Below are 24,526 nucleotides of genomic sequence, written 5' to 3'. Positions count from 1 at the left end.
ATTCAGCTGGCCCATACATGCTAGTGAATTCATTCCTTGATCATTGACTCCTGTGGGGCCTTCGCTGCAGGGAAGGTCTAGAAGACAAATTTAAATTACTAATTGCTTTAAAATTCTCCCAATATCTTGAATTAATTGCAGTGCCTGTGACATAATTTTGCAGCCCTAGAGATTGATGCGGGTCGTGCTTTCATTTGAAGCAGTTCTAAATGAACGTTCTGTTGTCAGCATAGGTCAGTTAGTCCTGTGTTTGTGATGGTTCAAGTCCCACTCCACAACACTAGAACATTTCTGATAGAGGAAGAGTATTGATCGTTGGAGGAGAGATTAAACCAAAGCCTGTCTGCCTATTCTGCTGATTTAAAATATCCCATGTCATTACTTAAAGGACCGTTAGCTCTCCTGGTGTCCTGGCCCACAACAACTCTCCCTCAGCAAAACAGATGAACCGTTCAATTAAATTTTCTGCTCTATTTTCTACATAAGAATAATTTACAAATCAAAATTGTGAAAATCCTAAAAAAAAATGACGCTATATTAAATGCAACTTATGTATTCAGAATCCTATGTCTGTATGACAAGAACTGGCCATGGAAAGTGCCTGAGCAGCTGGGATCAGGCCGAGTGGCTCTGGGGAGGTTGTTTAGTGTTTGAGGCGCCCGGAACCCAGTTGTTGGTGCGCAGGTCCGGCCGGAACATACAGACTGTGGCACCTGGGTCCAAGATGGCGGCGGTTGCACAGCAACGGATTTGAAAGCGCCCGGCTCTGGGATGTTTCTGGTTAATTACAGCAGCAGCTCGGAGGAGGAGGAGGAGGAGGTGGGCCCGGCCGGAGCGGGGCCTCGGCTCCGAGCAGAGGGAGCAGTTGGCGGGGCCGAGTGAGTAACTGAGGCTGGGATTAACGGAGGGAGAGCCGGTGTGTGCGCCATCAGGAGATTTCCCCCGAGCCAAGGCTGAATCAATATTACACAGAATATAGAACACACAAACTGACCATCGGCCCAACCAGTCGATCCTGGTGTTTATTCTCCATTCGATCCTCCCGCATCCAATTCTATCAACATATCACTGTAACTGAACAAAGAGGAGATGGTTCAGGTAGAGTCCCATGAGGGGGAAAAGTAGGACAACCAAATCCAAAGCTCCCTAGATGGCGAAAGAGATAGAGCGAACAGCGAAGCAGAGAAAGGGGTGACAGATATCAGGTGGATAATTCAAGCGAGAACCAGGTTAAACATAGAAAGTTTGGAGCTGAAATGAAAATACTCTTGTTGGCGAAGTTGAGCCCCATGGAACAAAATAAACTGATGGCGTGGATACAAAGTTGGCTGAGTGACAGAGAACATAGAACAATAGTAGGTAACTATAGGCCAGTTAGCTCAACATCTGTTACTGGGGAAATGTTGGAGTCTATTATAAAGAATGTAATAACAGAGCATTTAGAAATACATAATATGATCAGGCAGAGTCAGCATGGCTTCATGAAGGGGAAATCATGCCTGACAAATTTATTAGAATTCTTTAAGGAGGTAACAAGCAGGATAGATAAAGGGGAACCAGTAGATGTAATATATTTGAATTTCCAAAAGGTGTCTGATAAGATACAGCACATGAGGCTACTTAATAAGTTAAGAGCCGATGGTGTTGGGGGTAGTATATTATGGATAGAGGATTGGCTAACTAATAGAAGACAGAGGGTTGGGATAAAGGGGGTGTTTTCAGGATGGCAACCTGTAACAAGTGGAGTGTCACTAGGATCAGTGCTGGGGCCACAATTATTTACAATATATATTAATGACTTGGATGAGGGAAGTGAATGTACTATCGCCAAGTTTGCAGATGACATAAAAATAGGTGGAAGGCAAGTGGTGAGAATGACACAGAGTTTACAGAGGGAAAAAGACAGGTTAAGTGAGTGGGCAAAAACTTGGCAGATGGAATATAATGTGGGAAAATGTGAGGTTATGCACTTTGGCAGGAAGAATAAAGGAGCTGAATATTATTTAAATGGAGAAAGACTACAGAAAGCTGAAGCACAGAGGGATTTGGAAGTCCTCATGCATGAATCATAAAAAGCTAGCATACAAGTTCAACAGCTAATAGGGAAGGCAAATGGAATGTTGGCCTTTATTTCATTGGGAATGGAGTATAAAAATAGGGAAGTCTTGCTAAAACTATACAAGGCACTGGTTAGACCACACCTAGAATACTGTGAACAGTTTTGGTCCCCTTATCTATTATACTGGCATTGGAGGTAGTCCAGAGAAGGTTCACTAGGTTGATCCTGGGTATGGAGGGATTTTCTATGAGAGGTTGAGTAGGTTAGGCCTGTACTCATTGGAGTTTAAAAGAATGAGAGGTGACCTCATTGAAATGTATAAGATTCTTAGGGGGCTTGACAGGGTAGATGCTGAGAGGTTGTTGCCCCTTGTGGGAGAGTCTAGGACCAGAGGGCATAATCTCAGAGTTAAGGGTCACCCATTTAAGACAGAGATGAGGAGGAATTTCTTCTGAGGGTAGTGAATCTGTGGAATTCTTTACCGCAGGAGGCTGTTGAGGCTGGGTCGTTAAGTATATTCAAAGCTGAGATAGATTTTTAATCAGTAAGGGAATCAAGGGTTATGGGGAAAAGGCAGGAAAGTGGAATTGAGGATTATCGGATAGCCATGATCTCATTCAATGGTGGAGCAGACTCGATGGGCTGAATGGCCTACTTCTGCTCCTATGTCTTATGGCCTTATAGTGAACAGTTGTTTCTCGGACAGGAGGATGGTATCACCAGTGTTCCCTAGGAGTCAATGTTAGAACCACTGCTTTTCTTCATATCTATTAATGACTTAGACTTGTTTGTACAGGACTTTGCAAGTGGCCAAAACTTTGAACTATTGTGATCTGTGAGGGGAATAGTGAGAGACCTTAAGAGAAGGTATACCAGCTGTTGGATTGCACCGACACATGGCAGATGAAATTTAATGTACAGACTGTGAAGTGATATGTTTTGATAGGAAGAGTGAGGTGAGGGAATATAAGCTAAAGGGTATAATTCCAAAGAGGTTGCAGGAACAGAGAAACCTGGAGATAAATGTGCACAAATCATCAATGGTGGTAGGGCATGTTGAGAATGTGGTTAAAAAGGCATATGGGATCCAGGGCAAGGACATTATGGTGAACTTTTATTAAACACTGTTTCGGCCTCAACTGGAATGTGGTGTCCAATTCTGGGCATCACACTTTAGGAATGATGAGAAAGCTTTAGAGAGGGTGCAGAGAAGATTCATGAGAATGAGGTGACTTGAGTTACATGAATAGATTGGAAAAGTTGGGATTGTTATTCTCAGAGAAGGTAGGGAGGAGATTTGATAGAGGTGTTCATAAATCATGAGCAGTTTGGACAGAGTAGATAGGGAGAAACTGTTCCCATTGAAGGAAAGTTGAGAACCAGAGGACACCGACTTAAGGCAAAAAAAAGCAACGGTGACATGAGGAAAATCTTTTTTATGCAGTGAGTGGTTAGGATTTGGAATACACTGCCTGAGAGAGTGGTGGAGGAAGATTCAATTGTGGCTTTCAAAAGGGATTTGGATAAGCACCCGTGAAGACAAAAAAAAAATTGAATGGTTATGGAGCCAGGGCGGGGGAGTGGGATTAGCTGAGTTGCTCTTTTTTTTATTCATTCACGGGATGTGGGCTTCACTGGCTGGGCCAGCATTTATTGCCCAACCCTAGTTGCCCTTGAGCAAGTGGGGGTGAGCTGCCTTCTTGAACCGCTGCAGTCCATGTGGTACAGTGCTGTTAGGAAGCGAGCTCCCGGATTTTGACCCAGCGACAGTGAAGGAACGGCGATATATTTCCAAGTCAGGATGGTGAGTGACTTTGAGGGGAACTTCCAGGTCATGGTTCTCCCACCAATGTGTTGTCCTTGTCCTTCTAGATTGTTGTGGGTTTGGAAGGTGCTGCCTAAGGAGCTTTGGTGAATTCCTGCAATGCATCTTGTAGATGGTACACGCTGCTGCTACTGTGTGTCGGTGGTGGAGAGAGTGAATGTTTGTGGATGTGGTGCCAGTCAATCAGGCTGCTTTGTCTTGAATGGTGTCAAGCTTCTTTGTTATTGGAGCTGCACTCATCCAGGCAAGTGGGGCATATTCCATCACACTCCTGACTTGTGCCTTGTAGATGGTAGTCAGGCTTTGGGGAGTCAGGAGGTCAGTTACTAGCCACAGGATTCCTAGCCTCTGACCTGCTCTTGTAGCCACAGTATTTATACAGCTAGTCCAGTTTGGTTTCTGGTCAATGGTAATCCCCAGGATGTTTATGGTGGGGTATTCGGCGATAGCGGTGCCATTGCACATCAAGGGGCAATGGTTAGATTTTCTCTCGTTGGAGATGGTCATTGCCTAGCACTTGTCTGGTGCAAATGTTACCTGCCACTTGTTGGCCCAAGCCTGGATATTGTCCAGGTTTTGCTGCATTTGAACATATACTGCTTCAGTATCTGGGGAGTTGTGAATGGTGCTGAACATTGTGCAATCATTAATGAACATCCCCACTTCTGACCTTATGATGGAAGGAAGATCATTGATGAAGCAGCTGAAGATGGTTGGGCCTAGGACACTACCCTGAGGAACTCCTGCAGTGATGCCCTGGAGCTGAGATGACTGACCTCCAACGACCACTTTCTTTTGTGCTAGTTATGACTCCAACCAGTGGAGAGTTTTCCCCTCGATTCCCTTTGACTCCAGTTTTGCTAGGGCTCCCTGATGCCACACTCGGTCAAATGCGGCTTTGATGTCAAGGGCAGTCACTCTCACCTCACCTTGGGAATTCAGCTCTTTTGTCCAAGGCTGTAATGAGGTCAGGAGCAGAGTGGCCCTGGCGGAACCCAAACTGGGCTTCAGTGAGCAGGTTATTGGTAAGCAAGTGCCGCTTGATAGCACTGTTGATGACCCCTTCCATTACTTTACCGATGATCGAGAGTAGAGTGATGGGGTGGTAATTGGCTGGGTTGGATTTGTTCTGCATTTTTTTCTGTACAGTACATACTTGGGCAATTTTCCACATTGCCGGGTAGATGCCAGTATTCTAGCTGTACTGGAACAGCTTGGCAAGGGGCGTGGCAAGTTCTAGAGCACAGGTCTTCAGTGCTATTGCCGGAATATTGTCAGGGCCCATAGACTTTGCAGTATCCAGTACCTTTAGCCGTTTCTTGATATCATGTGGAGTGAATCAAATTGGCTGAAGACTGGCATCCGTGATGCTGGGGACCTCCGGAGGAGGCCGAGATGGATCATCCACTCGGCACTTCTGGCTGAAGATTGTAGCAAATGCTTAAGCCTTATCTTTTGCACTGATGTACTGGGCTCCCCCATCATCGAGGATGGTGATATTTGTGGCGCCTCCTCTTCCACTGAGTTGTTTAATTGTCCACCGCCATTCACGACTGGATCTGGCAGGAGTGCAGAGCTTAGGTCTGATCCGTTGGTTATTGGATCGCTTAGCTCTGTCCATCACTTGCTGCTTATGCTGTTTGGCACGCAAGTAGTCCTGTGTTATAGCTTCACCAGGCTGACACCTCATTTTTAGGTATCCCAGGTGCTGCTCCTGGCATCATCTCCTGCACTCTTCATTGAACCAGGGTTGATCCCCTGGTTTGATGGTAATGGTGGAGTGGGGGATATGCCGGGCCATGAGGTTACTGATTGCGTTCGAGTACAGTTCTGCTGTTGCTGATGGCTCACAGCGCCTCATGGATGCCCTGTCTTGGATTGCTAGATCTGTTCGAAATCTATCCCATTTAGCACAGTGGTAATGCCACACAACACGATGGTGGGTATCCTCAAAGTGAAGGCGGGACTTTGTCTCTACAACGATTGTGTGGTGGTCACTCCTACCGATGCTGTCATGGACAAATGCATCTGTTGTAGGCAGGTTGGTGAAGATGAGGCCAAGTATGTTTTTCCCTCTTGTTGGCTTCCTCACCACCTGCTGCAGACTCCGTCTAGCAGCTATGTCCTTTAGGGCTCGGTCAGTAGTGGTGCTACTGAGCCACTCTTGGTGATGGACATTGAAGTCCCCCACCCAGAGTACATTCTGCGCCCTAGCCACCCTCAGTGCTTCCTCCAAGAGGCGCTCAACATGGAGGAGCACTGATTCATCGGCTGAGATAGGGCAGTACAGAGATTCCCTTGCCCAGGTTTGACCTGATGCCATGAGACTTCATGGGATCCGGAGTTGATGTTGAGGACTCGAGGGCTACTCCCCCACCAACTGTATACCACTGTGCTGCCACCTCTGCTGTCCCACCGACAGGACAGACTCAGGGATGGTTATGGTGGTGTCTGGGACATTATCTGTAAGATATGATTCCGTGAGGATGACTATGTCAGGCTGTTGCTTGACCAGTCTGTGAGACAGCCCTCCCAATTTTGACACTAACCCCTAGATATTAGTAAGGAGGACTTTGCAGGGTCAACAGGGTTGCGATTGCTGTTGTGGTTTCTGGTGCCTAGGTCGATACCAGTGGTCCATCTGGTTTCATTCCTTTTTTGAGGTATTATAGCGGTTTGATACAACTGAGTAGCTTGCTAGGCCATTTCAGAGGGCATTTAAAAAAGTCAACCACATTGCTTTGGGCCTGGAGCCACATGGCCAAACCAGGTAAGGACAGCAGATTTCCTTCCCTAAAGCAGTCATTGGGGCAGTCTGAATTGGAGTGGCTGTTGAAGGCAATCAGAATCTATGTTCCCAAAAGAGAGGAACTGAAATCCCTCAGGAGGAAGGCAGAGTTTTTAATTAATTTTTGTGACTCACTGACTTCTGTGTGGGTTGCTGAGAAAATTCACGAGACCTGTCTTGGTCGTGTCTGCTATTTAACGTGTGATTCGTGGCGTGTTCGACCAAAGTTTGCCTGTTAATTCATTTTTACCTCATGCTAATTCTAGATGTTGGAGTATAGCATAGATAGTGTTGACATATGAACTAAAAGTAGGCCACTTGGCCCCTCGAGCCTATTCCGCCATTCAATAAGATCATGGCTGATCTGATTGTAACCTTGACTCCACAGTCCCACCTACCCCCGATAACCTTTCACCCCTTTGCTTATCAAGAATCTATCCAGCTCTGCCTTAAAAGTATTCAACGACTTTGCTTCCACCGCCTTTTGAGGAGGAGAGTTCCAAAGACTCACTTTCCTCTGACAGAAAAAAATTACCCTCTGTCTCAAATGGCCAACTCCTTATTTTTAAACAGTGACCCCTAGTTTTAGACTGTTTGCTTTGCTGGTTTTTGTATAGTAAAATTTCTTTTCGTTTAAAAGCGTGGAATCTTACGGCTTTATCATCTTAATAAGCAACTGGGATTTCAAATTTTGTCTACAACAAAAGTTACTGCTCCCCAACTGGATTTTAACAAAATTTGGGGGTCTGAGATCTTAACAGGCAGTAGTTCTCTGCACTCTCTACTGCAAACTGGAGGAGAGATAGAGAGCACAATGAGGGAAGCATATGTGTGTGAGAGAAAAAAAGAGATTACAGAATGAGAGAGTAAAATAAAGACGTGTATTTAAAAAAAATGTAGTGTAAAAGCAAGCAGTCAATTTTTATTTGAATCCTGTCTGGATTTTGCTTAGCACAATGCTCTACCGGTTGCAATTGATACGTGGGGTCTCCCAGTGATGATGCTTTGTTTTTAACTGGTGATACACAGAGTGAAATCCCAACAGTTGCCTGTCCCAGAGAGCGTAATGGGGATGTTCAAGGAATTGGAAGAGGAGCTGGATGACGGTATTAAACATGATGGCCGCATACGCAGCTTCCCGCACCAGCGAGGCAACTGGTCGACACTTGTGTACTTGGAATGTGAGTCATTGATTTTAAACTTCAGCAAATTTGGACACTGAAATCGGAAAACTGTTAACGTAATTTATTGTGATGCCACTACAAAGTCTGAAAGGAAAGAAAGAACTGATTTACGTACTGTATTATCACACCCTCAGGTTGTTCCAAGGTGCTTCACTGCAAACAAATTGCCTTTGAAGTGTAATCAGTGTTGTTATGCTGGCAAACACACCACAGTCAATTTGAACAGAGCAGGATTCCACAAACAGTAATGAACTGCATCACTAGTGTCTTGTTTCCTTTTGCTGGTATTGATTGACAAAGAAATGCTGGCTAGGCCAAGAAAAGATTAGATTTTGGTGTGTCTTATTGTTAATGGACTGTGGATTCTTGCACATTGGGTAGTAGTACCTTTCTGAGCTAAGCAAGGAGAGATTTGTTGTGCATAGTTGTCATGCACAACAACTATGGTTAGTTGTCATCAAGGTAAAAGTGGAGTGTAATTGAATCATCACAAAGAGAATATTGCTTCAATATGCACATTATCTCAGTTATATCTATCATATACATTCTATCACATGATAAAACTATTCTAATGTCCTTTTCTCTGATATTCATATCTGGTCAATTTTAAACTTAACCACTAAAATCTCCCCAGTATTGAAAAAAAACTTGTATTAGTATGCAGATTAGATAGAGAGAGCTCCAGAAGTAATGCTGCGAAGTTACGATTATTGAATATTTTATCTGTATTAACTTCATACTCATAATGTCCAAGGTAGGGTAAAAATTACATTTTGAGCAGCTAATATGACGAGTAGAGTTTACCGTTTTCCTGAAATTATTTTCCACTAAAAGATCAGGCTTTCAAAGAATCTGAGTTTTGAAAGAATTGTCAGATTTTAAAGTAGTGATGGTGTGATATGCTTACTGGTTTTACATACAAATGTGGTGACACTGTAACCTCTAACCGCCTGTAATCATGCTTAACTGAATCAAACTAAAACTATTTCCTCCTTTTTGTTTTTTCCAATAATTTATATAGATTTTTCTTTTCCCACCTATTTCCATTATTTTTAAATGTATTTCCACCCATTGTTTATCTATACCTTTTATGCCCTTTTAGTATTATTTCACCCCACCCCCACTAGAGCTATCTGTACCTTGCTAGTCCTGCTCTCTACTCTTAATTAGCACATTCCTTTAGATAATATCACCACCTTCAACACCTCTTTGTTCTTTTGTCTGTGACATCTTTTTGGTTATCTCCACCTATCACTGGCTGCTTGTCCCAACACCCCCCACTCCCCCCCCCCCCCCCAACCCCGCACCTTAAACCAGCTTATATTTCACCCCTTTCCTATTTTTACTTAGTTCTGTTGAAGGGTCATGAGGACTCGAAACGTCAACTATGCTCTTCTCCGCCAATGCTGCCAGACCTGCTGAGTTTTTCCAGGTATTTCTGTTTCTGTTTTTGTTTTGGATTTCCAGCATCCGCAGTTTTTTGGTTTTAAAACTATTTCGTGAAGTTTAAGATTTAAAATAAAAATATATGAATATTTTTTTGAAGGCAATGTTGCTTGTCCATGTTGAAACATTTATTTTTTATGACCTCAGCTATGTGTGGTAAACTTGTTTGGGAAATAATTAGTCCAGGTAAAAGCTGTCTTTCGAAGAAGGAAGACTTTTTAGACTTTGTTTTAAGGCCCATGACCTGTTTTCTTGGCTCTTATTCAGCAGGATGTTCTCTTTATTGCCTTATGTTAAGTTGTTGGTGTGTCTGATTTCAGCCACTGGCAGGAGCTCTAACAAATGTCTGTTGTTTTAGCTTGATGCTGAATCATTAAGTTAAACGGGAAGGAAACATAGAAAATAGGAGCAGGAGTAGGCTATTCGGCCCTTCGAGCCTGCTCCGCCATTCATCATGATCATGGCCGATCATCCGACTCAATAGCTTGCTCCCGCTTTCTCCCCAGATCCTTTGATCCCTTTCGCCCAAGAGCTGTATCTAACTCCTTCTTGAAAATGTACAATGTTTTGGCCTCAACTACTTTCTGTGGTAGCGAATTCCACAGGCTCACCACTCTCTGGGTGAAGAAATTTCTCCTCATCTCAGTCCTAAATGGTCTACCCCATATCCTCAGACTGTGACCCCTGGTTCTGGACTCCCCCACCATCGGGAACATCCTTCCCGCATCTACCCTGTCTAGTCCTGCTAGAATTTTATAGGTTTCTATGAGATCCCCCCTCATTCTTCTGAACTCCAACGAATATAATCCTAACCAACTCAATCTCTCCTCATATGCCAGTCCCGCCATCCCAGGAATCAGTCTGGTAAACCTTTGCTGCACTCCCTCTATAGCAAGAACATCCTTCCTCAGATAAGGAGACCAAAACTGCACACACTATTCCAGGCTTGGTCTCACCAAGGCCTTGTATAATTGCAGCAAGACATCTCTGCTCCTGTACTCGAATCTTCTCGCTATGAAGACCAACATACCATTTGCCAAGGACCTTTGTGCAGAAAAACACAACTGTCTTTTCAAAATGTGTACAAAATGTCAATTTTATCACTGCTGAGGCCCATGAAGAAGATTCTCCTCCCTATTGGGCAGCTTGCGTGATCTCAGTTATAGATAGCCCTCTCTTGTGCCTCCATTGGAAACAGTGAGTTGTGCAACTTCAGAATTGTTTAGAGGACAGCTCCATGGTAGCCCATGTTACAGTTTGTTCCAAAATTGTATCGAGAGAAAGAGAAGCTATTTGAAGGGTTCCATTGGCAACAATCAAACTGGTGGTTTAAATAAGTTGAAGAAATCTTTGGTAGGACAATTGTTTTTATTTTAAACCAAAATTACAGCACCTAGTCTTTCCCTCACCTGCAACAAATGGATGAAATCTTATAGTGTTCACAGTGCGCCATGGTCAGTTGAATACCTTTTCAAGTCCACCCAGATGATTCCTGAATGATAGCCACAAGGATTATTGTCATAAGAAGAGAATTATATATTTGCTGTGATCCGTGATGATATTTGATTATTTTCAACTAAGGAAAACTATATTAACTTCACAAGTTAAAACTGCTGTGGATTGCAATATATTTTGGGGCTGGTACAGGAATGTAATAACATTGAATGAGGAAGTTAATTACAGTGCAATAGCAGTTATAGCCATAACCCCCTCTGTTAGTAAAAGATTAATAGTAAAAGTGCTCCAAGCATTCTGATAGATGTATGACTCTGATTTTCCTATTGTTGCGATCCCCATGGAAACCAATAATTTTTAAAGGAGATACGAATTTTCCAGTGACCAAAGCAAAGAATCGCACAAAAAGATTTCATATTTTAAGACTTCTACTGTAACAAACAAAGTAAAATCATCATTGACTAAAACATTACTTAGTAGGCAATTAATGCACTAATCTACAGAAAAGGTATTCTCTATTAACTTCTTAATGGAACTGAAAACCTCATGCTACATTTATACATTACACCGTACACTTAAGTAGAAGTGTAACCTTGTGTTTAAAGTCCCCAAGCTCCTCCCAGCTTTAAAAGGATCTCTTCTCCCTGTCTCACCAAGGGGAAAATGTTGTATACTCTACTTGCTGTGCGTGGTGGTGGTAGAATTGGTTGAAACAGGGCCGCGACGTGAACGTTTCTACCTTGGCCCCAGACTATGCAACATCTCCTGCAATGCCTATCGCTAGAGGAACCCTGCACTGTTGCAGATCTTGCCGAATTCAACAACAAGGCGCACAAATGTGTCCAGCTCTGGCTGGGCCATGTATAGACTGTCTGTGGACACGATAAGAAGAAGACCAAGGGAAATCTTCCAGTGCCCTTTTTAACAAAGTCCTCTTTTGCTCAATCTTCTGTGCATCATTGAATGGATTTCTAGTAACAATGCTCCTACTGATGACTCTTTGGTCTTTAGTTCTGCACAAGCTTTGTTTCTTTGAACAGAGGATTTGTCCTTGTCAACACTTGCTTGGAAGTTAACCCAAAAACAGCCCTTTCCTCCTCTGCTTGGCATAGCACCACCTGATGTGGGTCTTCTTTCCCAAATCTCTGACTTTGAGAGTTGAGAGTCTATACGCAGCAAGGATAGTTGTCTCCCCTTTTGTGTTTGAGGTTAAACTTACATCTTACTTTCAATAAGTTTTGACCTGGGCCCCTGTCCCCATGGCAACTAGTTCATGTGGACTTGCCTTCAGGCAGATTTTGTAGGAGGTCATACCCACTTCTCCAAACTACTACATATTACTTTGAATTAAAGGAGACAGTTTAAAATATAACCATCTTATAAATTCCAGCCTTCACTCTCTATGCAATGACTTCCTCATGTTGCTATTGGGGAAGGGGCCATGTACAATTCCTAGATATTGCCCCACAGAGAAAAAGAAGCCTATGGGAACCATCTCACACACCACCAGTGAAAGAGTACCAATTGCAAATGCCTTTGGAAGAAGAGATGCTATGAGAAGAGTGTGAGATAAAAAGTCTCAAACAAGTTAAGGAGCCAGAAGGCAATGATTCCAATAGAAACAATCTGTGTTTTAGTTATGATTGTCTGGTTTAATGACAGGGCTAATTGCCCATGAATAATTTTGATTTCACTATTCTAAAAATATCTGCGTTAAACTAACTTGCGTGATAGAGTATGCGGCTAATGAAAAACCACAAGGCAACTGAGAAGTTGGTGCTTGTAACATATTTTTTAAAGGCTGCAAAACTCTGCTTTTAAAGTCCATATTATTCTGGCTTCTTTCAGATTACCCTGAAGAGGAGCTTATGGAACTTATTGATCTGCTGCTGACCCATTTGCAGGTGCATAAGCTGCCAATGGCTCGGCTAGCAGAGTTTCATATCAGTCTGTCACAGACTGTGGTGCTGCGCTATCATTGGATAAACATCTTTGTGGAGTCCTTAAAGGAAAAGATGTCCTTCTTTGATAGGTAAGATTGAAGTTACTGTGCTATTGGTGCATCAACATACCTGTCTGAGGCAATGGATGAAATATGTTTATTCTTTAGTAGTTATAACTGGTTAGATAATATCCATATGTTTGTTATATTAATAACATGGTTAAAATACTGTTTGGTATTTTTAGTACCATTTTTTGTTATCTGGTATGGTTTGTATAGTCCCTTCATGCAGGTCCTTGGTGGTTTAGTGGTTAGGATGTGTTGCCCTCACTGCTGCTGTCCAGATTCAATTCATAGCCAGGGAATTGGTTTACAAAGCTGTCTGAAACTTAGAAATGTAGCAAACAGTGAGGAGGATAGTGACAAAGTTCAGAATGACATGGACAGACTGGTGAAATGGGCAGACAGATGACAGATAAAATTTAAGACAAAGAATCGCGAAGTAATTAATTTTTGGCAGGAAGAATGAGGCGAGACTAAATGGTACAAAAGTGGGTGCAGGAACAGAGCAGAGCAAAATTGGTGCATGACCACAAATCTTTGAAGATGGCCGGACAAATTGAGAAGGCTGTTTGAAAAAAACATACAGGGTGCTGGGCTTTATAAATAGAGAAACAGAATACAAAAGCAAAGAAGTTACCTAGAGAGTGGTCAGAATGTGGAACTCACTACCGCAAAGAGTGGCTGAAGCGAATAGCGTAGATGTATTCAGGGGAAACTAGAGAAACACGAGGGAGAAAGGAATAGAAGGATATGTTGATGGGGTTAAATGAGGATGGGTGAGAGGTCGCCCTTATGAAGCCTAAATATCGTCATGGACCTGTTGGACCAAATAGCCAGTTTCTGTGCTGCAAATACTATGTAAGTTATGCTCAATCTTTATAAAGTATTGGTTAAGCCTCAGTTGGAGTATTGTGTCCAATTCTGGCACCACAATTGGAGAGGGACAGGTATATTTACCAGAATGGTACCAAGGATGGGAGGATTTCAGTTACACGGAGAGACTAGAAGAGAGAAGGTTAAAGGGAGATTTGATAGAGATATTTAAAATCATGAAGGGTTTTGAAGAGTAAATAAGGAGCAAGTGTTTCCAGTTGCAGAAGGGTTGGTAACCAGAGAGCACAGAGCTAAAGTAATTGGCAAAAACACCAGTGATGACATGAGGGAAATAAATTTTATCCCAAGTGTTGCTATGATCTAGAATGCAATACCTGAGAGCGTGGTGGAAGCAGATTCAGTAATAATTTACAAAAGGGAACTGGGTAAATACTAGAAAGGAAAAATGCTGAGCTATGGGGCACAAACAGGGGAATGGGACCAATTGAATAGCCCTACCAAAGGCACAGGCACAGTAGGTTGAACAGCAGCCTCCTGTGCTGTATCATTCTATGATTCCCTTGTGTTTTCCCTTTCTTCATTTCTTTATAACTGCAGGAGAGGTGATCTCTATATGTTTAGAACTTTCTTGCAGTAATGTATGAATCTCTGAAGCTGGACTAAAGTGTCCAACTTGGCAACTGCTTCAAGAGCTTCCATTTATAAAGCGTCTTTCAAGTCCTCACGTCCCAAAATACTTCACAGCCGATGAAATACTTTACTTGTGTAGTCACTGTTGTAATGTAGCTTAATAACATTCATGCATGGAATTTCTCCATTATACTGCAGGTTCTACTGTGTTTCAGATAAAGTGAAGATCTATATTAATCAAGAGAAGACCAGGTACGATGTCCTGTTATAACAGTGGTATAACTACACCTTGCACAGACCGTGCTCCCAGGAGTGCCTTTAAATCTGTGAAAATCTACAACAGTCTTTGAGATTTGTTAAAATAACTAACCCCCCTCCCAGTGATTATAACAGATTCTTTGGAGTCTTTTATTCTGAAGAGTTGTCCCTCTGATAAAATATTCCCTATGAGAATTACAGAATTCCAACTGTGAAGTGTATTGTAGCTGAATACTATTAATGTGTGGAACACTTCTGAAACTAGCTCTGTTTTCCTCTGAGAAATACACTCAACACAATTGCCCTGTTATCAGTTGAGTTACACAGCACTCTTAAAGAACCCTGGCATAAAATTGCAAAGGACTGTCTGTGACCTGTCACAACGGGCAGGGACTTTTGTCATGTGGTTATAATTTATATACAGAAAAAAATCATTCTTCCCACCTTATTTTTCAGACACAGATGATTCTGACTCCTTAGCGTTCTCAGTTTGAAAATGCATCTGTTCTTCAAACTCAAAATTGGTTTAAAAAAAAACTCAATATTAAACATTTTGTATCAAACCATTAATCTGAGGTTCTTGCACTTAGGCTCTGTTAATGAGAATGCCAAGATCTAATATGGTTGCCCTTGACTATAGCCCTGATGCACTGTAATTTATAAAATCACCGTTTGGGATGTTCTCAATAATGGATTAACCATCTCATGGTGGCCATGCCTCTTATTCAGCATTCCAAAGTGATTTTTAAAAATTCTTTCACGGATCATGGGCATCACTGGCTAGGCCAGCATTTTTATTGCCCATTCCTAATTGCCCTTGAGAAGGTGGTGATGAGCTGTGTTCTTGAACTGCTGCAGTCCAAGTGGAGTAGGTACATCACAGTGCTGTAGTGTAGTCAAGTTTCCATGGTTAAAAATATTTAATTGAGCCAACTAATTTTGTTTGTGGTCCATGTGTGTGCCTGAGTGGAGGATGACACATTTTTCTGTGCGTCATCATCCAAAATGAGTCAGACATCCTATGAGGTATTGAAGAATTAGTCTGCGGTAGCTGCTGATTCTGGAAGATTATCGGATTGTAATGATGCCAGCCAACTGTGATTTTACTGAAATAGGGCTTTCACTGCTGTGGTACCCAGATGTTCATATTACAAGACTGTGTAACCCAGAGTTCAGAAGGTACAGCAGATCACAAGAACTAAACTCAATTAAACTAGGCTCATCTGAGATCGTCCACAAGACTGTGAAGTATGCTGAAGGATTTGGGGATTATGGTCTCCAGGTATTGGGAGATCTATAGCAGCTGTGGGCCTTTCCTATCCTATCACATGACGGCAAGGGCCAATATTGAAAGGCTTTTCATTTTGATCCTTCAGTAGGCTCCACCAGTATTGTTTTTGAAGTTACAGAAGTTTTTCTAATTCTTACACAGAACCTTCCTCGGTTTAGAGGTTTCAGCTGGCAGCAACTATTTACTGGAAGTGGTCAACGAGGTGGATAAATCTATGAAGGAGTTCAATCTGAAAACTTACCATAAGGTTCGACCACTTTATAATCCACGCTGTGTCTCAGAGTAAATCACCAATGACCTATTATATAATACACTAACTACTTTGCAAGATTTCTGGCATTTTAGAGCCACATTTCATAATAAGTTTTATTTGCTTTAGAGCGAACTCTCTGTTTTTACAGCTTAAAACATTAGGATGCTGAAAATACTTGATCTTTCTTCCTAAGCTCACTTTTTTCTAAGATCTAGCCATTAGGGACCTGATAGGCTGAATAGTCTCCTTCTATGTCATAATGACTATGATTGTACCCTCCTGCTAAACAAAATAGTGCCTTAGACCAAAAAAGTAAAGTACATCATCGCATACTGAGTCTTGGTGTGAATCAGATGCAAATGTTAACTGGAGTTTCACTAGCAGCTATTAATTTAATTACATCAAGGAGCAAGTTAGCAGTGTCCTTTCACTTCTGGAATCATGACTTCACAAGATCGTATGATGATCACAGATGAGAAATGTCATTCAGTCTAATTTCTTTCATCCATAAAAAAAACCCTTTTTCACCATTGTAGCACTTAATTGTTTCTTAAACTATTCCATGGTTTTTTCCCCTCCATTTCACTACATGGAAGTAAACCAGAACAACTTGCATTTATATAGTCACTTTAACATAAATAAAGTTTCCGAGCTATTTCACAGAAATGTAATCAAACAAAAAAATGACAGAGCCAAGGAAGATAATATTAAGGGTGACAAAAAGCTTGATCAAACTGGTAAGTTTTAAAGAGGATCTTTAAGGAGGACGGAGAGTGGAGAGTCAGAGTCCATTCTATGTGTTCACTCAACATGTTTTGTTTACCTCTATAAGATCACCCCTCAGACACCTTTCCAGGCTGAACTGCCTGTTTCTCCAGTTTTTCCTCATAACCCGGGACATTTTTCATTAGGGTCAGCCCCATGGTTCTTTTCTGCATCACCCTCCAGCACTTGATTGTCTTCTGTGTGTCTCAGCAGCCAGAATTGGACTTGACATCCAAGGTGTTAGCTGACCAGAGCGCTGCACATTTTGACCACAACTTCCTCTGACTGTTGTTTTAACTATGTAGTTAATTGATCTTGAAATCCTGACTGCTGGGATAAACGTGCTCTCTATCTCCTAATTGTAAGGGCTAACCCTTTGTGGATTAAGCTAGCGCAGATTTAGCTATTTGGCACAGATTGACAGTCTCTGAGGCACGTGGAAAGGAAATTCACAGTGGTGCAGTTGACGATGTTCCTCCTAGTTTGGAGTTGAGGCATGTTTAGACAGTGTGAAAAAAATTACTTTTTAATCTGATACAGGCGCCTGACTACATCTGCGATGCCTGATGCTCATAGTGGTAAACAGTTCTTTCCTGATGCTAGTACCCTCATTGTTACAAGCACAAAATATTCACTAAGGATACAAAATGAAAATCCCAGTTACTAGCCTAATTTTATTGTGTGGTTGTATTGTGTGACTGTTTTCTCCAAGTCCCCTCATTGTAGAACGCAGTGCCTTTTCTTCTGGTTTGCTTGTGCAGTATCCCCATCTGAATTATCCCATGAGTGCTCACTTCTTACCATGTGGTAATTATTAGTTCTGGAAGGGTGATGGTTGCTTTGGATTATATGACTAATGTTACAAATATTTTTGGTGGATTGCCCTGCTTCAGTAAAGAGCATAACAGATCAAATATAGAACAATCATGATCTAATTGAATAACAGAACAGACTTGACAGCCTAATTAGCATCTACAGACACATCAGATTCATCTTTTGTAAATAATGCAAAGGAAGTTCTGCTTTTAATGGTTTCACATAGTAGTGCTGTCTCTCATCTGTATAATAACTACCTCCTGAATTTTGACAGAAACCTTCCTTTCACATTAGTGTGGCCTGGTGCTTGGGGGATGCAACTGCTGAACTTGAAAAACACCAACAGGAGCTGCAGGTAGGTACTGAAGTACAAGAACGTTAAGCCATATCTGATGTCAAAATTAAATTGTTTGCTGATTTTATTGAGGACAAGCAGGTGATTTAAAGTCACCAATAGAATGCAACACAAAGCTTCAGATTACCACAGCAAACTAGTGCGTTACTTTTATTGAATTCATAATTTCAACACATTTTTAAAGCCAGTTGTAATGAAACTATAATGGGATATACATAAGATGCAGGAATTCACCAAGGCTCCTTCATCAGCACCTTCCATACCCACGACCACTACCATCTAGAAGGACAAGGGCAGCAGATAGATGGGAACACCACTACCTAGAAGTTCCCCTCCAAGTCATTCACCATCTTGACTTGGAAATATATCGCCGTTCCTTCACTGTCGGTGGGTCAAAATCCTGAAACTCCCTTCCTAACAGCATTGTGGGTATACACACTCCACATGAACTGCAGTGGTTCAAGAAGGCAGGTCACCACCACCTTCTCAAGGGCAACTAGGGATGGGCAATAAATGCTGGCCCAGCCAGCGAAGCCCACATCCCATGAATGAATTAAAAAAAAAATACACTCACCTGCTTCAGTGCCTGGGTATATTTATTGGATTGTCAGCAAATGCAGGAAAATTGGGTGGGGCATGGGAGCAGGCATCTGATCTGTCCATTTAAATTAACAAACAGGTGATTAGCATGACTTAGCTAGGACCCAGCATCCTCCCACACATTACTTCCATCTATTGCTGGGTCTTGGTGTCCTAGTAGCCTTGGGTGTAGGAGTAGGACTAGGCAAATCTAGCAGAAAATCATTTAAGCTCAATTTTGAAGGCATTGTGGCATAGCCTTGAAGTGGGTGACTGATCTGTTCATATTGCCACTGTTCCTGTCTATTGCCTTTGGCTTTTTAATGTGATTCTTTGAAATAATTCTAAATCTGACCTGCTAGAACATTGGATGTGCTGTGGTGGTTGTGTGATTTTTTTTTTAAAGTTAATATCACTGGCATTTTTTCGATCAGGGCATAGCTATAAATAACAAACTGTTAGAGTCTAAACCATATCTGACCTTTATAGACTGGAATTACACAGACTGGGAATGGATGTGCAAGTGTACAAGGGGTTATGTAATCTAGAAGTGGCAAGTCCTTGATATTTCAAAGTTATTTTTAAAAATGTTTTTAAAAAAGGTATGTATGGGGCTTATTCATGTGTGCACTGGGCATGTTCAATTTAAATTTTACTGAATGAAAATCTTCACATTTGTAAAAGGACACCCACATGTGCATTGTGTGCTACATCAGAACATAAGAAATAGGTGCAGGAGTAGGCCATATGACCCCTCGAACCTGTGCTGCACTCTGTAAACATTAGCTGATCTTTAACCTCAATTCCGGTCTCCCAATCAGTCCCCTTATCTCTTAATTCTTTTAGAACCCAAAAAAACTATCTCAGCCTTGAATATATTCAACAACTGTACAGAATTAGAGACTTCAGTGATGGTGGATGCAAACTCAACATCGTTAGTTTTGTCGGAATGCATTAACTGATATTAGTCAAATTTATGTTACATTTTTAGATATTTTATTCACCAATTTCCCTGCTGCAAAACTATCAGTGCTTAAGTTGGAAATGTTTCTTAATTGGATAAGTTTGAAGTGTTGAATTAATATGAGAGCCTCAGTAATGTATTGTACTGTCACAGTGCCTAGTCCTCCCATAAGGTGGCGTTGACTAGCTTGCATTACAACTTGACAAGAATTTTGTACAAGAATAGATATCTCTTATGAAATGGACTAGCAGTTTCATGCTGTTAGTAGTTCAATTATGAACGTTATTCCCACAGAGGTTTCAAGTACCTTAGCCCATTGAAATTGTGTTTTATTTATCTTTTCCTGAAAGCTCTTTGAATTGCAGAAATCATAGAATTATCATTAAATTTTATTCAAGCTGTGAATGCTAATAATAGGCTTGGAGCACATGGTTCTAACAAAGAGAGAGAATGTAACAAACCTATAAGAAATTCACTGATTTGGGGGAATATTTGAGCTTCAGCTGCCTCTGTCCATCAAAATGCCAGTCTTCGTAACTCCAGCAAACCTTTGTCAGTGCTTCCAATTAAGATGAAATGTATGAATGAATAGCATTGAAGAAAAGCATATATTTAATTATTTTGACGTGACTGGCAGCAAACAGCAGACTGAACCATAAATTTTGCTTTTTAGACAGACAGCTATTTCCAAAAGACACAGAATCTTCTTGTGTTGAATTTCCTTTGCCACTAAAGTCCCCCCCCCTTGAAGTAATTGATTGTTATCTGGGCTAAGGTTCCGTAGGCAGCAGTTCCACCTAGTACTTTGTTCAATTGGCCAGTCTTCATACCTGAGCCTTGATGGCAAGGTGTTTGGCTGCAGCGGTGCATCACACTTGAGATTGATGCTATCCTCACCTAGTGCCTAGCTTGCCACTTATATGACAAGCGTTGCCGGACAGTATCGAGTAATGGCTCGTTTTCCCTGTCACATCCTAGAATGCAGAGGGTAGTTGTAGCAATTTTACTAAGACTAAGCACAACGTTGTGATTGAAATTGGGACTTGTGTGACAGTTACACGTGACACTTTCTATGGAATAAAAACAGAAATGCTGGAAATACTCAGCAGGGTCTGGCAGGGTCTGTGGAAAGAGAAACAGAGTTAGTGTTTCAGGTCTAAGACCTTTCACCGGAACATTCACCAGGTTGCGAACCTGTTTTTTTTTAAAATGCAGTAGCTTTTTAAAAAAAAATTATTTCTTTTACCCTTGATCTGTTGCATGGAGAAGTTAGATAATCTTTTGTTGCCATGCATGCTGTAAATGCTATTTCAAAGGGCAGCACAAATGATGTTGCTGCTTTGGGTCAGGAGTCTTGCCTGTAGATATCCCACCCTACAGCTCAAGAGCACAGAACAAGAATAGGGGGTTTTCCACTTCCACGTGTAAACTACCCTACCATGGACTTCACCCCATCCATTTAATCCGCTGAAAGAAATTTTTCCAGATATGCAATCTGTGACCCAAAGGTTATTGCGAAACCTTCATAATTTAAAAAAGGCAAGAGGAGGCTTGCTGGACTTCAGCTGAGGAGATAAAACAAAAAACTACTGCGGATGCTGGAAATCCAAAACAAAAACAGAATTACCTGGAAAAACTCAGCAGGTCTGGCAGCATCGGTGGAGAAGAAAAGAGTTGACGTTTGAGTGGACCCGAAACGTCAACTCTTTTCTTCTCCACCGATGCTGCCAGACCTGCTGAGTTTTTCCAGGTAATTCTGTTTTTGTTTCAGCTGTGGAGAGGTTGGAAAAGTTAGGACTGTTCTCCTTGGAACAGTGAAAGTTTAGAGGTGACCTGCTAGAGGTTTTCACGATGATGAGAAGTTTTGATAGAGTAGCTAGAGAAAAATTATTCCCTTGTGTAAGTTTGTCACCAACTAGAGGCCATAGATTTCAAATCATTGAAAGATTTAGAGGGGAGTTGAAGGGCAATTTTTTCACTCCGTGTTTCAGGATCTGGATGCCTGACCTGAAAAGGTGCAGAAACTGATTCCATAAATAATTTTAAAAGGGAGTTGAACAGCTACTTGAGGATGAGGAACTTACAGGGTTACAGACAAATAGTGAGAATGTGGGATTGAGGAGACCAGCACAGGCACAAGAAGTTAATTAGCGGCTTCCTGTGTTATAAGTTCCTATAATTCTATAAAGACTACAAATGTTCTTTTATCATCAAGTCCTGGTTCTTTAATCTATTCCTTGTGTCCAAAAAAAATAAAATTTGTTGGAAATACAATGCAGGAGAAATTTGTGAACCAATTGTTGCCCAATATGTATAAAGCAGACAAAATTGAAGAATTAAAGTTATTTTATCAACTTTGTTAAAGTTTTTTAAAAACCTTATTAGCATGTGATTAGTAAATCAGACCTGATGTCGTCTCTAAACTTCATGCTGTATGTTGATGTTGTTTGCAGGCTATAGTGGATAGATTTGAAGACAGTGCCAGAATCCTCCGAATGTTTGCAGATCAAGTGTGGTGCAAAACTGGAAACAAGATTTTTTCCTTTCCGTTGCGATAGCAGCAGTTGCTGTTTTTTTTGAGGACTCACTGGAAGCTACAGCTCAAGCCAGGAGTATGACTGAGCAACCTTGGGAAGAGACCCATTCTTTCCCAGATTTCTGCTCCAGTTATGGAGAAGCAGTGTAACCTCTTGCCTGTAATGAATCATGCATTAAGGCTAATTCATCATTGCAGTGAGCAATTACTTTTTCAGAATAAAAACACTGTACTTTTTAATGGAAAAGGATTTGAAGCGTGAAAATAGGAACTTTGCTTTAAATCCACATCCAAAGAGAATGACTTTTAAATGGATGCACAGCAGCAGAACTTGCTCCATGTCAGTGGGGTGACTGAGCCTGTTACATCATAGTACCTTTACCATATGGACAAGAAGAAGGCTCTCCACCACCTTCTCAAGGGCAACTAGGAGTGGCCACTAAACCCTGGTATTGCTAGCAATGCCTAGGTCGTGAGAGAGAATCAAAAAACCTTCAAAATAGTTGAACTTTACAACTTGTTTCTTTTTTTTCCCATTTTTGTTTATTTCTGGCTTTTGTTTAGCAATTTTTTTTTGGATTTTAATATTGAACTAAAAACTGAAATTATTAAGAATTTGGAGCTGCAGTTTTTTCAGTGTTGTGCTCCTTGCATATTTAAAATGCCTTGCTCCATATGGAAGCTTCAACTTGAAACTATTTAGAAAATTCCTGCTTAGCTTTTGTAATCTGGATATATAGCATTTTCTAATTTTCCTGTGATTATTTCTTTAAAGTAGTGGGAATTTTGGTTTAAAATTAGTACTCTACATATGTGAAAGTGCCATATAAATTAGATCAGGGATTCATCTAAAAATGTACTATCAAAGCTGTATTTACACACTTAAAAACTGGGAATGTGACAATGCTGATAATTTGAATTGAAAGTTTGGTAGAGTTAAGGTTTGAGAATTGCAGTAGTTTTTTTTTAGCGTATTTGTTTGTGGATGTATTTTGAAGAACTGTAGGCTATCAGTTCGGTTAGATCATTGCATAATACTGGCCCTGAATTTATGGGAAAATAACAGTGAGTTTAATACGCAGCATTGTTAGTTTGGTTTTAGAAGAAACAGCAATTTGTGGTGAGGGGGATGTGCTGGCCAGAATTTTCCGGCCCCATTGGCGTTGGGTGTCATGGCAGGTGAGGTGGGGGGGTGGGGGGGTGTGGGGGAGCAATATGGCGAGAAGGCCAAAACTTGGTTTACGCCATCGTGAAACCAGTTTGAGATCATCTGCTCCACCCGTCACTGGCCGGCTACGTTTCCTGCTGCCGCACATCGGGAATGTCATTTTAACATATTTGCATCTAATTATAAGCCCTGCCCGTCGGAATCATCTCCCCACATCAAATTTACCATCCATGTTGGCGTCCTTGTTCTGTCACAGCGGATGGTATATGCTGAGCTGTTCAATCCCAGAGAGAAACTTGAAACAACTGCCACAACTATTTTACAATAGTTTCGTGATTCATGCCCTGGATTCAGTAGTAATAAGACCACCGAGTCTTACAGGTTTCTAACAAAACTAAATTAAACCTTTATTAATTAAAAAAAATGATTTTAAGCACATATATATGTTTGCAAATTACTACTATGATAACTCCTAGCTCCTCTAGTTAATCTAACTCCCAGTTACACTTCCATTAAGGCAACAGTAAAAACAAAGTAGATTTTAACAGACCCAGGCAAAGCACCACACAATACCCTGGACAGGGATGTTCAAAGTGAGTTTTCTTAACTTCAGTTCTTGCAGACAGCAATTTGGCCACAGCGGCTGGAAGCTTTTCACACTTGTTAGATCTTAGAATGCCTTCCTTGCACAGAGCCTTCTCTCCTTTATGCATATTTTCCCCTTTGAATGCAAAATCCCATTGTTTCGCTATGTCTTTGGACTTTACCTCTCTAATAATAAATTCTATCACAGTACCAATTTTACCAGTAGTCTTTGGGAAAGATAAACACACTGTTTCTTAACTTCTCCTGGCTAAGTGAAACATTTCACCCCCTCTTTTGAAATCAAGCTACTCTGGTTTATTTAAAAATGCAAATGTTCCCTTTACACCTCACATTCTAAAGCTTCACCCATGTTTGCCTATTTAACATTTCAAACCTAGCTCTCTTCTGATACACTAAAGCCTTCAGACCAGCTGCTTTTAATTCAATCAATTCTCTCCCACCCACACACCCATAGACACAGACCCCACTATTACTCTACAATACATTCCAATAACATTATGAAAATTATTATGTCTTCTTGACAGTTCTTCATGACTGCCTTTAAAAGGCCTGTGCATGGCAACCTGAACTTTGAGGGGACTCGGAGGTGAGTGCACACAACCTTGGGCAATGCTCGCGAGCATCTCCTGTAGGAGAATGAGGAAGAGGCGCTGCACATTCGCGGGGGTCACAGGCAAGTCACTTTTTCCTGGCTGGCGTTCAGTGCGGT

The 24,526-nt window shown here is 41.4% G+C and overlaps 1 protein-coding gene across 1 annotated transcript; it reads left to right on the top strand.

Moving 5' to 3' along the window:
* The first annotated feature begins 696 nt into the window (after window positions 1-696).
* On the top strand, window positions 697-22,658 carry usb1 (U6 snRNA biogenesis 1). Its single transcript, XM_078544123.1, has 7 exons — window positions 697-878; window positions 7,702-7,853; window positions 12,606-12,789; window positions 14,425-14,478; window positions 15,917-16,022; window positions 17,884-17,964; window positions 21,961-22,658. Exons 1-7 carry the CDS (start codon window positions 772-774, stop codon window positions 22,063-22,065), a joined length of 789 nt encoding a protein of 262 aa, XP_078400249.1. The 5' UTR covers window positions 697-771; the 3' UTR covers window positions 22,066-22,658.
* Window positions 22,659-24,526: the final 1,868 nt, after the last annotated feature.

The sequence above is a fragment of the Cetorhinus maximus genome, chromosome 6 (assembly GCF_964194155.1).
Source record: "Cetorhinus maximus chromosome 6, sCetMax3.hap1.1, whole genome shotgun sequence".
Taxonomy (NCBI): Eukaryota; Metazoa; Chordata; class Chondrichthyes; order Lamniformes; family Cetorhinidae; genus Cetorhinus; species Cetorhinus maximus.
This window is presented reverse-complemented; position numbering and strand designations above follow the sequence as displayed.

Excerpts from the sequence above, each read along its gene's own strand:
- usb1 (XM_078544123.1), top strand. The coding sequence starts at position 772 with ATGTTTCTGGTTAATTACAGCAGCAGCTCGGAGGAGGAGGAGGAGGAG. Across the intron at positions 7,854-12,605 it reads GACACTTGTGTACTTGGAAT|ATTACCCTGAAGAGGAGCTT; the intron begins GTGAGTCATTGA and ends GGCTTCTTTCAG. Across the intron at positions 14,479-15,916 it reads ATTAATCAAGAGAAGACCAG|AACCTTCCTCGGTTTAGAGG; the intron begins GTACGATGTCCT and ends ATTCTTACACAG.